The 15,910-nt window shown below is 45.5% G+C and overlaps 1 protein-coding gene across 1 annotated transcript in view; it reads right to left on the bottom strand.

Moving 5' to 3' along the window:
- The window catches only part of igf1ra (insulin-like growth factor 1a receptor), a 74,979-nt gene that overhangs the window by 18,196 nt on the left and 40,873 nt on the right, over positions 1 to 15,910 (bottom strand). The window contains exons 3-5 of the mRNA XM_070972164.1: positions 2,456 to 2,756; positions 1,492 to 1,628; positions 633 to 777 (exon numbers count right to left, since the gene is read on the bottom strand). Coding sequence (XP_070828265.1) covers positions 633 to 777; positions 1,492 to 1,628; positions 2,456 to 2,756 — 583 coding nt within the window. The remainder of the gene's footprint in view (positions 1 to 632; positions 778 to 1,491; positions 1,629 to 2,455; positions 2,757 to 15,910) is intronic.

Consider the following 15,910-nt stretch of genomic DNA (forward strand, 5'->3'; position numbering starts at 1 on the left):
AAGCACTAACAGAGGGGGGCATGGCTGGCGCTCAGGTTTGTGTGTCTCTCTGACAATGAGCCTGAGTTTGTACATGAAACAGAAACAGTGCTGAGCTCCAGCAACCCAAGTAACAGCAGCAGAACACCTCCAGAGCGAAGGGAATGTCTGCCATCCTCAACAGCATTCCTCTGGGTGAAACTTTACCCTGGGAGAAATGACAACAAGAAGGGTGACAGGATTTCCCATGACCCTCCTGGCCATTACCAAAAAAACTTTCCCTCGTATCTGAGACTGCTGCTGATACCACAGTAAAGGCGATGCTGACGGACCTGAGACTTTCCATTCAGCCTTGTAGTCACACTCCTTTATCTCGCCTGTCGGCATCATTTTTAAAATGATACTGCAATATCTGAAAGCAGTGTCCCGAGACGCTGTTATTTTTAGATTTATCACTTTACATGAATGTTCACCTCCACCATCCACTCACCAAGAAGTCCCTCTGACATCAATGCAACTTCAATGACACATTGGTGGCAACTCCCTGCAGGGCTGTGGTTAGCTCATGTCCTCTAATTCACTCAGTCACCGCACACAAGCATGCACACATTCACAGGCACAATGTGCAGACAAACAGCACAGACAAGCCATACTTGTCGATGAGTTCCTGCCCATTGATGTAACGCAGACTCTTGAGGAAGGACAGCGAGCCAAGTGCGTGGGAGTGTCGAATCTTCACATAGCCCGTCACTCTCTGGATCAATCCCATGAAGCTCTCCAGCTCAGACGCGATGTTATCTGGGGACAGGGGATAAACATAAACACAGTGTATAAACGCCACTTTAAAAAAATCCACAGGGACCTCGACTGCTACTATGACACCCAGACCGGCTCTTAACGCAAATATCCCAATGAGCGCTGCATTGTATAAGCTTTATCATATGGGGAGATTAGCTTGTGAGCCACCCTGTCAACTGAGCAAATAAACTGCATTATAGCATAATGTGATAATTGGGTTAGAGTGCAGGAAGCAGATGTAATGTTGTTTTGGTGGTCCTCACTGTGCATCCCAGCAGCTTAGACCACCAGGCTCTTTATCTGTCTCAGTAATCATAATATTTGCAGGGCAGTCAAGTGCAACATAGCATATTGTAAAGCACTTACCGAGTCTTAATCTTACTTATTATTCTTACTTACTATCAATAAGCAGTAATTCCAAGGTTATTGGCCAAGTAATTGTAGAATACATCATGCAGAATAAGGCATGAACAAGTGCTTTATAATGACTCTCAATATGCTACTAATATGCATGTTAATAAGGAGCAATTTAATGGAGAATATGTGTACTTCAATATAAAGTGTTACCCATAGAGCTGCTAGCGTGAATAATCTGTGTGGTCGCCGCTGAGGTTGTGGTGTACTATAGCCTGCACAGTGGTATGCAGTAGCATGGTCTACAAAGCTATGCTGCACTGCAAAAATGACAGTTTATGTGATGTTAATAGCACTCACTTCCGCGGCGGATGTTGATGTCCAGATTGCCTTCGATGACGGTGCAGTCCTTCAGGGACTGAGCAGCGTCCACAGAGTCGATGATTGGGGATGTGCAGGGCTTATCGCACGGGCCGTTGCAGGCACTGCACAACATGCTGTGTACAGCAGAGGCAGAGGGAGGGAGTGAATGAGAAGAAAGAGGCATGAGTAGAAACTGTCACAAGAGCGAGAAAAACACTTTCATGAACTTTCCTTCCTCACCCAGAAACCATTTGTCCACTCCTTAACTCCCAAGCATTCCAAAGGATTCAGGCAAATAAATTCACTGCATGTGATACAAGGTCATCTCTCACACGGAGAGTTTAATCTTTTATGGGCCCTGATCTGAACTCGTGAGAGAGTGACTCACTGTATTGACCTCAGAGACAAAACAGCAGTGGTATGGCCAAAAACTGAGCGGCAGCAGAGTCTGCATGGAAAGTTTGGGGATTGACGAGGCAAAACAGGGAGGAAAGTCACACACAAAGAAGTTTCCTTATTCTGGGTTAATGTCAAACAAAGGAAATGTCAGGTGAGTCTGTTGAATCATTAATTGTCCAGCATACTCTAAACCTCCAGCACTTCCAGCTCTGAGACCTACTTTAAGAACAGGAACTGTGACGGGCCAGGTCAGGTGAAGTTCAGCTCAAGGATACTTTATGCAAATAAATTCTTTATGCAGACGTACGCAGAGAACACAAGTGCCTTTAGCGTCTGTGAATGCTGAAGAGAAACCACTCTGCTACTCTCAGAAAAAAACATCAGCCAGGAAAAAATACGAAGACCTCTGGCTCGCTCTGGGTCTCGATCCCGTTCAAATACAGAACAAATCTTAGACATGATGCAAAATGATTACTTTTAATATTTTGCACATTCAGTGTCACCTGGCGTGGTACGTCTAAATCATCAGGACATAAACTAGAAGTGAAGGGTACGTCTTTACCGATTAGTCTCGTTGCGTGTGAAGCCAGAGGGGCAGTCGGGCATGCACTCTCCCCCGTGGATAACGAAGTGAGTGTCACCGGGCAGGTGCACTTGAGAGCACAGGTCCATGGTGATGCAGCGCCAGCCCTCAAACTTGTAAGTGTCAGGGGGACAGTCTGGCACGCAGCGACCCTCGTGGTGGTAGTGGAGGCAGCCGGAGCAGGCCATGTCGTTGTTGGGTTCAGTGCAGCTGCCAAGACACTGGCTGTGGCAACACTCCCCCTTGTCTGTACAGGCGAGCTTGCAGTGATCTGGGCATACTGGAGGAGACAGAGAAAGATGGGGAAGAGGTCAGTTTTTGGGAGGGTGTAAACAGTCTGCACTGCGGGATGCTATTACAACAAAGTCAAGGATGACAAAGGTCAAAAAGATACAAAACTAATGCTAATACAGCACAGATTGTCATTTAAATGGCATGCACAAAATGTAGAATAGCTTGTTTGGTAACAGGCCAGAAAGCAAATAGGTTAAAGAGGCGTATGTGCGCTCAGTAGCACCACAAACTGCAGCCTCCAAAATGACCATTAAGTTGAATCAACACCTCTCTAAAGTAGTTTCAGCAAAAACTGAGCAGCATAAAAGGATTTATTGCAGGGCTGTAGCATTAGCTTTAGCTGTTCTAATATATTTTCTTCATTCCTTACTGTTCTTCTACAATGGCAGAAAAGGCGACTGCAGCTTGAACAAAGCCCTCAGTCCCGCTATCACTACAGCTTCTAAGAAAGAACTACTGTACATCGTTCCAGGCTGCGAGGGGAAAAAAACGACAGTAAAACGATTGTGTGGGGTGTTTCAAATTAAGCTTGAGTAACATGAATAATAGAAGCTCCTCTGTTTACTGAGCATCACTGAGAAACCAAAGCCCATAACAATATGTTATCAATAAGGCACAGCATTTTCCCATAGCTTGGGACGGACAAATAGTACGTTTGACAAATTGTGCATCCTGACAGTTTGTCAGATTTATCTAACAGTGCTTACAAAATGACCATTAATGTATCAGCCTCAACCCCCTGGGAATAAGCCTTTCCAAATGCAAACTTTGGCACAGAGAAGACCGAAGTACTCATTCAGGTAATAAGACAGCAGAAAATGAGATCACCAGCTACTTCTAACAAACTCATCGGCCTCACGCTTAAATGAACAGTGACACGGATGAAAATGGCAAATGGAAAGTGTCTGTTTTTAATGTTCAAAAGCCTTTTTACTGTAGCCTATTTATAGAGAGGCATTTCTGAAAAAGCAGATGTAGAGTGAAGAAAGCAGATGATTCCCACTGTTAACTAATCTTGAGACACTGCAGGCAGGAGTGTCCTAGTTTCAAATGAGTCCACTCCATAGAAAAAGCACCTGGTGTGTGTGTGTGTGTGTGTGTGTGTGTGTGTGTGTGTGTGTGTGTGTACTTCTATGAATGATTGTGAAAGGCCTGGTGACAAGGTGTTTTTGCTAATGATTGTTGGCAGTTCGAGAAGTCTCTGTCTAGATGAAGGCTTGCTGTGGAAAGTCGAGGGTTCAGGTTTCTTTGGGCAAATGAGTAACAGATAAGAAATATGTCTCTGCTAACTCTGCTTAAAAGGAAAAAAATATCTGTTTTGCATATTAGAAATTGTGCAGGCAACAAGACACCGCCCCCCCACCGCCCCACCCCCCACCCCACACACACAGGCACTTGTTTGTGTATTCGGGCCTTAAGTGTTTACTATTTATTGTTATGCTCTTTGTTATTGCTGCAAAGCAAATTTCCCCACAGGGGCAATAAAGCTGAACTGAACTACACTGAACTGAACTGAAATAAGAGGCACAGCACTCCTGGTTCCTTAGCAACCGCCTCCTGGTGCAAAGCCAGAGCTGGAAGGAAATGTGCAAACACACAATCATACACACTCAGACAAAAGTACACTAAAACACACATTTCACCACTCTCTTTCATGTGGGCTATTATCACTTTTCAAGACTGCAAATTTGACTTCATTGTCACCAGCGTCATTATTTCAGCCATCCTCATAACAAGCACTTCTACAGCAGTACACGTGATGAAGAATGAGGAGGTGTGTGCGTGCGACGTGCGTGCACATGCATGTTGGTATGTGACTATTTGCGTGTGCCAGAGAGAAAGAGGAAAAGGAGCTCTGCTTGTTTATTTGCTTTTAAATTAAACGCGGGTGTCGGAGCATCGCCGGTTCGCTTTGTGAATCAGTCACAAGACTGAAGCCGGCTGCTGAGCAAATCTCTTGATGAATATTTCATGTTGCTTTACAAAACATCTGTGTAGGTTAAGAACGTGACGGTGCACTACAGCAACGCCGCAGAGCGAACACACACTCCCCCACAGTGCCAACTCCAGTTTCGCTTCGCAAGGGAAGGGGAATGAACTCTTCCCACTCCTGACAGCGTCTCAAATACTTGCCATTCTTTCTCACATTCAGTCAAATCTAATAGTGCAGAAGAGGTGAAGCGGTCTGTTTGGAAAATTCCTTCAGGATTCTATGACAAAAGAAAAAGAAACAAAACACAACTCCGCTGGCTATGTCCTCAAAAAAAAAAAAAACTCATTCAGTAGACCTGATATTGTTCAATCAATACACTGCAGAAGCTCAGGAATTTCCAATAACGGTTTTCCGATAGCACAGACCTTGAAATTACACAGTGGTTCCTGCGTGTTAAGATGCCTTCATGATGTCATGAGTAAGACTAAGAGTATTTAGTTATATGGCCTTTGCTGTGCTATGTATAACTTCACACTATGATCTGCACACCAGGAGCTGACTGGCTCTGTGGTACCTCATGAATTGTGTATCTAACTAGTCTGGATCTGGTCCAAAGAAAATGGCAAAGGTCTTTTTTAAAACTACAGCATCAAATGCCAACACACACAGGTTCTCAGATGGCAGCTGCGATTTGATTGGAAATATGATGCTGACATTAGCGTGGTTAAAGCAGGCAGATCAGTGTTGCACATTTGCAGAGTGAGAAAAAAAAAAAAAGGAGAGAAACATCAGCGAGGCTTAATTTTCTTGGAATACTACCAAAAGGGGGCAGCCAAGGCAAACTCTAATGAGCCTTATTGGAGGAGGTCCCTTCCTTCTGCATCATTTTAACAGATTCCTCAATGAGGAGAAATTCCAAACATGCATACCTTCCACCAGAAGAAAGTGGAGGGAGAGGGAGCTGCTCCCTTAAATCCATATAAGTCGACCCGGTTTCACTGTGTGACCAAACAACCCGTGGTATCAAGGATACAATCCTCTATTTATAGATGCTCCTAATGCGGCCCTATTTCCACGCTGCTGCTCTCTACACATAGCTATGCAGGGCATTGTGGGTTTCCACTACTTCAAAGGAAAGGGACTACCTAACAAGGGGCTCCTCTTAAGATACGTCATCATCTTCTTTGTAGTCCCCTGAGTGGATGTTTAATAGGAATAAAGTAGAGGCATCGGTAGGCTGTGTATTTGACCGTATTTCAGCGCATAGGGTGTGAAACCAAGGAACTGTTGCCAGATAAGACTGCAGAGAACAAACTGCAAAAACAAAAACTTTGACAATGATCTGAGGCTGCAGAGTCAAATAAGTCAAACTGCCGAGAGTGGGGGCAGGGAGGCTTATGATGTTGCTCCTCTCATACAGTAGTTACACAACCCCCCTCCCTCCTGCTCTTTCCCTGAGCAAACACAGTCAGGTCAGACACCATAGCCAACCACCAGCCTGCCCCTGCTGTTCACCAGAGCACTGCGACACATAGAGCGGCCCGGTCCATTTCATCAATAGCAAACGAGACAACAGTCAGCACTGAGGTGTCTCCTTCTCAGCAGCTGGTGCATCCCGTCAACTGCCGTTAAATACAGCCGCAAGGGAAGGAAGACGCATCACTAATAGGCCTGAGAGCCCTCAGGCCTATTAGTGATGCGTCTTCAAGCGCTGTGCACCGTTTGTTTTTTGTTCTAAAGGTATCCTCCAGTCGCTGGACTATGTGAAGAATCTGCAGAATGTTTCAGGCCGCAGAGGATTCAAGGGGGAGAATGTTAATCCCTTATTCCGCTGCGACAACACAATAACAACTTCGGGAATGGCTACGGAAACCTGAGGAGAGGAGGCTATCTCAGCTACAAGCATAAAGTTTAATGTGAGATAAGAAAAGAGGAACATATAATTAAAAAATGAATAAAATAACACGCAAGAATCATTTTCAGAGCAAAAAAAAAAAAAAAAAAGATATGAGCCTGCAGCAGAGCCAGAGACGGAAAGCATCAAATTTATTCCTCCATCAGGCTGGTGTTGCCTTCTTAAAGTGCAGCAGGCTAGAAGGGGTAAAGTCATGTGACCCAGAACCCTTCAGCCATGCCTTACCCCTCTGCTTCCACACAGCCCATATTGACAAAAAAAAGCAGATTCAATCTGATAAGAAGATGGCTAGATTTCAACACTGTCTGCCTGGAGAAGGGTCTGTATGTGTGTGTGTGTGTGTGTGTGTGTGTGTGTATGTATGAGCGAATGGTATGAGGAAGGGTGAGAGGGTTCAAAGTCGGATTCTCAGACAAATGGCATTACTTTATTGAATAAAATCGCCGGTGCCTGAGAGGAAGAGGATTGCAGTGCACCAATGCTCCTCATCTAAATGCGAGTCATGTCCCGTTCGCTAGAGAGCACGCTGCGTAAGTAGACTACTACACTGTTTACATTGGGAGGCTGGTGACACGTTTACTGCCAGCAGGCCACTGCCACCTCTGACGTATGGTGTGAAAATGGAAGAAGTTTGGTAAGCTGATGTGATTTTCCCTAACCAATCAGAGGTGTCAGCCATGGCGAAACACAAAAATGACTAATGAAAGATGAAATATCTCATTCTTCGGAACATATCAAAGCGCAGTATGTTTTCCCTGTGTCACTGAAGATAAGTAGGAAGCGTGACAGACAGTTGGGAAATCATTCATTATTCACAGTGGGGCTCGAGGGGAGGGACGGCAGGGAGGAGGGTGTCGGGAAAGAGGAGGGTGGGGGTTAAACTGGGAGCTATCTGCTGGACCAATAGCAGGTGGGCAGGGGCGGTTCTAATCCTGATGATTGACATGTTATTGAGTCTGGAGCAGAGATGGTAAACAAGTCCTCTCTTGAGCAGGCGTTGGGAGGGGGAGTCGTAACCATAGTGATTAAGCATGGCTTTTCCACAGATTTGGAGAAACCATAAGTTCAGGGGAAAACCTGAACGGACGTAGTTCACTCAACAACAAGCCTCAGTGACATTATTCCTGTAAATTGTGCTGACCCTTAACTGAACATCAGCTGAAAAACAAAAATGACTGGGCTGTAAGGACGCCAGGATGAGAGTCACATTGAGGTTTTTCTGCAGCAAGTAATATTTTAACTGACTGAGAATTTAGACAGTTTAGTTAAACGCAAGAGTAGAAAAACAGGATAAATTGGTGCTTTTATTGAATTTTGCATGATGGGACATGATGTGTGCATGATGACTGGACGGATTTTGAAGGCGGCTGCTGTAGGAGCTGTATGTTAATTGTCTATCACATCGCCTGCCCTTGCTCCACAATATAAATGGGGCCATAGCTCCATTAGGACATGATTAAATTTATCTCTACATCACCTCCATTTACCACAGCGTTCACTCTACTGCAAACTACAGTAATCCACTGCACTGTGGGGATGTGAAGCCTCCCACTCTGTGCAGAGTCAGAGCCGGTGAGCTCAGGTTACCAGAGCTGAGAGCAGTAGCAGACACTAAGGTAGCCGAACAGGAGTACAGTAGCAGACGGCAGGCCTATCAGGGGCTGCTGTTGCAGCCCAGATCGCAGGCTGACCCCCCCAGCTCCCTTAGCTCCATCAGGCCACATCCTCATCCGGCAACCCGATCCTCCCTGGGAGCCCCCAGTGGATCACTCCAGACACTTGTTTAAACCACATCAGCCCAGACGGCCAGAGAGAGGATGCTTCCTCCACTCACAGCCAAAGACAAACCGCATCAGAGATTCCAGTGCTGTCTTACTGCTACGGCGATAGTCTCAAGTGCCGGGATGGACTGATCTAATCATAAGTGGTGTTTTTCACCTTTTCAGACGGAGAGTGTCTGTCCTCACATGTTCGGCAAGATCGCCCGTTCTGCTGATCAGAGGGATTTTTTTTCAGGGGGGGAACGCTGCACAGCGTCATGATGTGATTTTCTCATGCAGACAGCTGGCTCAGGAAAGCTTGGCTAAATCTCTGTTCAGTCCTGTGCACAAAGGTGTGTGTGAGCCCATTCCTCCCTGTCCCAGTGTTTCTGGGTCTCTTCCACTCCCATGCCCACTAAAGACCAGCAATGTGTTTTTCACACAACTATGTGCTGGTCTGTGTGTTCAGGCATGCGTGGCATTTCCCCTCACTCGCATTCAGTCACAACACACGCATACACGCACACACACACGCACGCACACACACACACACACACACACACACACACACACACACACACACACACACACACACACACACACACACACACACACACACACACACACACACACACACACACACACACACACCGTTTCTTCTACCCTCAGGCTTCTGCTCACTCTGCAGCTGCTGCTGTTGTTGTTGCTTTGTTGTTGATTGCACTTACTAACAGGACACAGGTATGCAGCACCGTCACATGTGAAAACATTTTGGGCTTTTATCACTGAAGAGGAAGAGGATGGTCTGAAAGCGATTAAAGGTGCATTAAAACAGTGGAAAAAGTGAGTAAGAAGATCCATGTTTACTGGTATTTACCAAAACTTTGACAAATACAATGTACACAAATGCTCCGATTTCAGCATAATTCATTGCAAGTCATTATCAAGTATTAGCCACCATAAGACCATATGATAACAGGCAGGGATGAATTAATATTAAGTACACTACTGAGGTAAATAAACACTGTATCCTATCAACAGCCTGGTAATTCATGTATAGCTGAAAGCATTGCTTGATTGTTTGATTAGATGACTGGTAGCTACTCTAATATTGCGCCATTTCTCAGGCACAACTGTAAAATATTTGCTCATTCCAATGTCTCATATTTGAGGATTTGACGCTTTTCTTTATCAAATATCACACATAAAACGTGCAATTTAAATCTGGGATCTTCCACTACTTTCCGAAATCAGTTTTTCGATGAATCAAGACAATGTGCAGATGAGACAATAGCAAAAACAAAAGCTCTTCATTAGAGTAGAAAGATATATTTAGAATTTTGGCATGAAAGTTCATAACAGACTGCAAATAAACACCCTAAACTCCCTTCAGAAAGAGCTACTTCACAGGGAATTCAGATGTTAGTGTCTGGAACTGACCAGTGGGGTCAAACCCCAGAACTGAGCCTGGGCCCAAGCTGAACCTCTGAGTCCCTGTAGGCCGGACATCTAGTAGGCCCGAAGTCCCAGAGTCCCAGTTCATCCCTTGACAGAGGCAACCCTGGAGTCACATATTTGTAGCAAGATGGGCCTCTGTGGCAATCTTCCTCATTAAATCAGGCAACTCTCCAACTAACTCACAGGACTCGTTCACAGTGGCTGTCATGACTCGGAGGGTTTAAAAAAAAAAGGGCCCATTAAGTTATCATACGAATGTACGGCACAGAATCATTTCAACGCCGCTTTGAACAACACATCTAAATCAAGCATTATTAGAGAGATGGCTGCTCTGTGACTACCCAACGGATGCCAATAGGTACATCACCTACTGCATTCCTGATGCTGATTTGGCCATTGGAAGGAAAAAAATCAGTGCGACAGTCAATTCATTCAGCAGGGGCAAATTAAAGTACTGCAGTTCAACGTTTCTGTTGTTTTCTGCCCTCTGGTTAAGCTCAATAACCGTTCACAGAAATCATCATGTCACTGAACGTGTCAGCCTGCAGAGCTAGGTAAGATGCTAAGGTAGGCATTAGTATGGGAAAAACAACTTCGGGGAGAACTCAGGCAACATTTTTTTTCTCTCTTCACAGATTTGGAGGTGTTTCCTCTCACTAAAAGTAGCTTCTAAAAATACCTGACTTCCCAGATCTGCTTCATCAAATACACTGTGTTTCCTGGCAGTGCTGTGCTGGCTGGCTGGCAAGCTGTGCTGGCTGGTTGTTGTGCTAGCTGGGTGACTGGTTGGGGTTAGTGAGAGCATGTCAAGCCCTCACACCCCTTCAGCCTCCTATGTGCTGCACTCTAATCCCTCTTGTGAATGTAAGGGAGACAACCATTCAAGACTAATGCTTGGTGACTTGTATAAACTGTAAATGCTATCCATCAAAAACACAAGCTGTACCACGCAACACCAGAGAGAAACATAACAAAGTGTACACAGAAAATGAACAACTTACTGCTTCACTTGGCTCAGGTGCTGGATGTTTGCAGGCACAGCCTAACACCTGGCTGTGTACCCACCTGTCCCCAGACAGGCAGCTACCCAGAGAGAACCTGCAGCCATATGGACCAACGTTGATTCGCAACACACTCAAACTGATTGCACAGCACTTCAACAAACACCTTGGCTTTAAAAAAAAATCTGACTCTTGAATTATAGTACCTGTGATATGTTGCAAGTGACTGAGTGCAGTACTTTGTGTAACATTTTTACTCCATACCCAAACTTGGTTCAAGCCTATCATCATCAGAGCATCAGAATAGTAGTGGCTCTGGTGCCAAGGCCTATTTCTGTAGATGACCATCTGCAGCTTCGCAGCACACGGTGCCCAGACTTCATCCTGGCACGTCGTCCAGCATACATTCTCCCTGCTGGCACGACGTCTGGATTCAAAATGACACATCTTCATTTCACATTGACTTCAAGGAGGCCCTAATCCTGATTAAGCACAGCAACATTTGCCTTGAGCTAAAAAGCTAACGGGGATAAGTTTGCGTTGATTGCGGGCCTTCACACCAGGTTAATATGGTGCTCTTCGCAAACACTGAGAGGGCCATTAGTCGATTACTGAGCAGATAGCCAGCGGACAGTAAATCCTGAAATTATGGTTCAGTTTGTTTACATTTTCTATGTGTGTGTGTGTGTGTGTGTGTGTGTACACAGTAGCTTACATTGCAGTCTCTGTCTGTATGTCTGACTGCAGCTTCCTTGTCTTTCAGATGACAGTGGCTGGTTGCTGGCACACACAGACAGACTGCGGTGAAATGCCATTGCTCAGCCCATTTCTCCAGTGCATCTCCCTCTTCTCTTTGGGATATACGCCTCAGTGTCTGCCACCTCAGTGGAGCCTGACGTTCTGTGCAGTCCTATTAGCCACTTCAAATATGACATCTGGATTTAGGGTTTCCTTGTTCCTCCACTTAATTTCATTTTCACAGTGAGTTTCTTGAGGGTACACACAGTATCCTTTTTGTGAGGCTGCACTCGTTCTTTAAAAAGGACAAGCTGCGGGTTCAGCAGGGACAGTTGTGCCCAGAGTTAACATCTGTTACGAGGCAACACTGAGACTATTCTCTCCAACTGGAGAGCCTGCACTAAGACTTTAGTCCTAAAGTTTAATGGTCTGATTAGATACCACAGTCCCAGATGGTATCACAGTAAAGCGGTATTGTATTGATCCGGTATCTGTTGTATACAAAGCTTCATTTTACATGAAAGAAGCCTGTCAGGGGTTCCTTTTCTATATAAATACACAAACCTCTTGCTTGTTTTACCAATTTCCTATCCAGTCAGGGGGTTAAAGGACCAGTGTGTAGGATTTAAGGGGATCTATTGGCAGAAATATGTTGTTTGATTAGTGTAAAATCACCTGAAACATGAATCGCGTTTTCGTTACCTTAGAATGAACTCATCATATCTACAGAGGGACTGGGTCCTCTCCCACAGAGTCCACCGTGTTGCGATATGAAACCTCACCCTTAGATGTCACTAAATCCTACACGCTGGTCCTTTAAACTCTTGCAGTTTGCAGGTACTTCATGGACAGCTGAACAACACACAAGAATAAAGGCACTTACTGCTGGCTTTGTGTCATGTTTGCACACTGATAAGGCCAAAGAGGACCGATCATGGGAAATGTTTGGCAGCATTTAACAATGAGCTGATTTTTCTCTTGATCCTTTCATTTAAATACGTGTTCCTGCAACAGGAGAAAAAAACTCCTTTGTTCACTATGCAATAACCCTGCTTAATCTGCACATGCAATTTAGCATTTTAGAGATTGTTTTGTTGTATTATTACTGTGTTCTGTAGACTCTGTATACACAGGAAACGTTTTTGTACTTGTTTGTCTTTACTTTTGGTGTTTTTCATCTTGCGACCCTGACTGCAAGACTCCTTAACTCCAAGTGCTTGGAGGTGAGAAACAGCTGGTGTGGGTTACCATGTAAATGTAAAGGCACCAATTACACTAAAAAGCCATCACAGTGCATTAAACAGTGAACTCATTATAGCATGTCCTCATTAGTAATTGGGTAACAACAGCACCAAATATGGCAGTTGCACAAAGCCTGTGCAGTGGAGTGTAAAAAACATCACTGTTTACAAGTCTCAAATTGGGGGTTATATCACCTTCGGTAAGTTTCACTCACAGGCTCGGTACAGACGCAGCGCCTGAGCTTCAACCTAAGTTTTGGTGTTAATCAGATTTTACCATGACGCAAGTCTCCCATTCACTTCTGGTCTCAAACACAAGCAGTATAGTCATGATACAGAGAGCAAACCGTGGGAGTGACGGACCTCAGTCTCCTATCTAATCTCCACCATACTTAGTTTAGGGACAGGGTTTCGAGGGGAAATCAGCAACAGTATCAACTACAGAGTGCTGGGCTCAACAGCAAAGGAGACCGGGAGTGAGTAAGTATATGAGCCCAGGACAGGCACATGGGTCACAGGTCAGAGGCTAGAGGCCAGAGGCAAGAGGCATGAGCTGGGGCAGACTATGGATAAAGCCGTGCCTGGCCTCACTGTACCAACAGCAGAAGAGGGCAGACGATGTGGATGGAGCAGGACAGCTGACGGGCCTTAAACGGTCCCCAGCCCACACTTCCCATTGGCTGCCAGTGACATCATGGTTCTATCCCCATATTTCACCTCCTCTTTTCAGGGTGGGCGGAGAGTTCAGTTATTCCTCCTCCTCCTCCTCTTTTTCTCTACATTCAACCAGACCGTTTCTCTCTCTCTCTCTCTCTCTCACACACACACACACTCACTCACAAACACACACACACTCTCTCACACACACACACACACACACACACACACACACACACACACACACACACACAGCTTCATTTGCCCCTTTTAGGGACCTCAGCAACTTACATGGCCACTCTTGTTCAGGAGGAGGGAAGAGAGAGGGAAGGAAGGAGCGCTCACACACACACGCACACACACACACACACACACACACACACACACACACACACACACACACACACACACACACACACACACACACACACACACACACACACACACACACACACAATATAAACACGCTGCACATATGCTATGATTTTCTTTTTCAGGCTCTAAAACTCAAGCAAGCCATCCTTAATCAACACAAGCCAAGTGAGGAGGTTTGGTTGGTGCTTCATAATATGTTATTGTGAAAGTCTAGTTTTGACATTTGAGCAGACAGCTCACTAAATTACCAGCTGGGCTGCACTGTGATATGTCTCCAGTAATGAAACAAAAGGATGCTCACGGGGAAAGAGGGAAAGGCACACAGAGAGAAAGAGACCCTAGGAAGGGCATTGAGAAATAAGTGCTTAATATAGAAAATATGTGCTGGAAGAACAAGAGAAATCAGACCCTCTATTTATCCAGTGCATTTAAACAGATATGTAGGAGAGGGATGCGGCTGTTTGGGGGAGGCCTCAGTCACAGGGATTGATCCCTGTGCCAGGCAGGTGTTCCATGTCCGATGAGGCGGGAGGTGGAGGATGAAGAGTAGGTGACAAAAATGTATGTGCATGTCAGTCCACCAGTTAGCTGACCCTCCTCTGCTCTGCCACAATCAGTTGCAGTGTTCGGCCCAGGATCATCACATCCCTCTATGAGAGATTAGCTCTTAGTCGGATTACAGAGGAGTCAGTGTGCGTAGGAGAGGTGAAATGTCATCATCGCATTGCGGGAGGAGTCGAGGGGGCTGCAGTCGGGAGTACAGATGGGGCAGATGGAGAAGGAGCAGATCAGCTCTGCGTGGGCTCCGCTAAGACCAGACCATCACCCCAGGCCAGCATGACAGAGCTAAATAGCTCTAAACTCCCTCCCATCTAGCTTGCCTTACTATGAAGATAATCCAAAAAGTAGCAGCCTCATCATTGAGAGACTCCACAGGTGTGAACATACAGTAAATTAGAGCGTTCAAAGGACGACACAGAGGGCAGAGAGGACAGATGCCAGTAGAGAGGCAGGGAAATGGGCACAGAGAACAAGTCTGCCTCCAACCACAGGAAGTGCTAAGCCCCCACCGTGTCAAACATAAGACTTCGAGAAATGATTGAAACAAAATACCCACGCTTTCTCCCCCAAACAAACAATGGCCTCCATTGTGAAATGCTGTGGCACACTCACAGTCAGGGGAGACATAAAGACACAGTTTGAAAACAGTGGGCCACATCCCCCCCTCCTCTCTTTCTCTTCTCTCGAGGCCACAGACAACTTTCTCCTTCACTTGGGACATAGATGGGGGGGCACACAACACTACCACCCACCTCGGTGCCCCCTGCTCAGAAAAATATGCCTTTGTCTTCCTGTCTTTACAGACCTCACACAACTCAACGGACTGGGCTGCAACAGTATTTGAGCACCAACAGGGGGCCTGAGCCTTGAGAGGAAGGCATGCTGCACTGCAGACACGTTACACACATCCACTGGGAACGTAAACACCAGTCTGTTTGCCTTGTTATGAGCCAAAATCTATGATATCTCATAAATGGTTGATGAATAATCAATGTGAGCAAGTTTAGCTTTAAACAGGGAGGATTTTCTGAACACAACGATTCTTCTTCTACTGCGTTTATTCAACCAGTAGTGCACGCACACACCCTCACACACACACAGAAACACATCTGAAATACAGCATATGCTCCACCAAGTGCTGCAAAACAATCTTCATCTGTTCTCAAGTCGAATCCTTTGCTCATAATAACATTTCAGACTTACTATCACGCCTCCAGCTTGGTTTCATTCAGCTGGAGGGATTCCCCAAAACAGATCACTTTCCATCAGTTTAATGCCATTCTGAAGAGATCACTGTGTTCCTCTGTCATACGTGTGGGAACCTGTGGAAAGAGGACACTGCACCAACTGCACACGCTGCAATCGCAGGAGGAGCCGCTTCTATATTTACTTGAGAACCAACCCCGTATCCCTGCTGTCCCCAGATGCAGTCATTTGTTGCAGTTATTTCATAAATGTCTTGTTAACTATTACTGGTCTGAAAGCCGCCAAATTGCACATC

This window comes from Chaetodon trifascialis, chromosome 10 (genome assembly GCF_039877785.1).
Source record: "Chaetodon trifascialis isolate fChaTrf1 chromosome 10, fChaTrf1.hap1, whole genome shotgun sequence".
In the NCBI taxonomy this organism is placed as follows: domain Eukaryota; kingdom Metazoa; phylum Chordata; class Actinopteri; order Chaetodontiformes; family Chaetodontidae; genus Chaetodon; species Chaetodon trifascialis.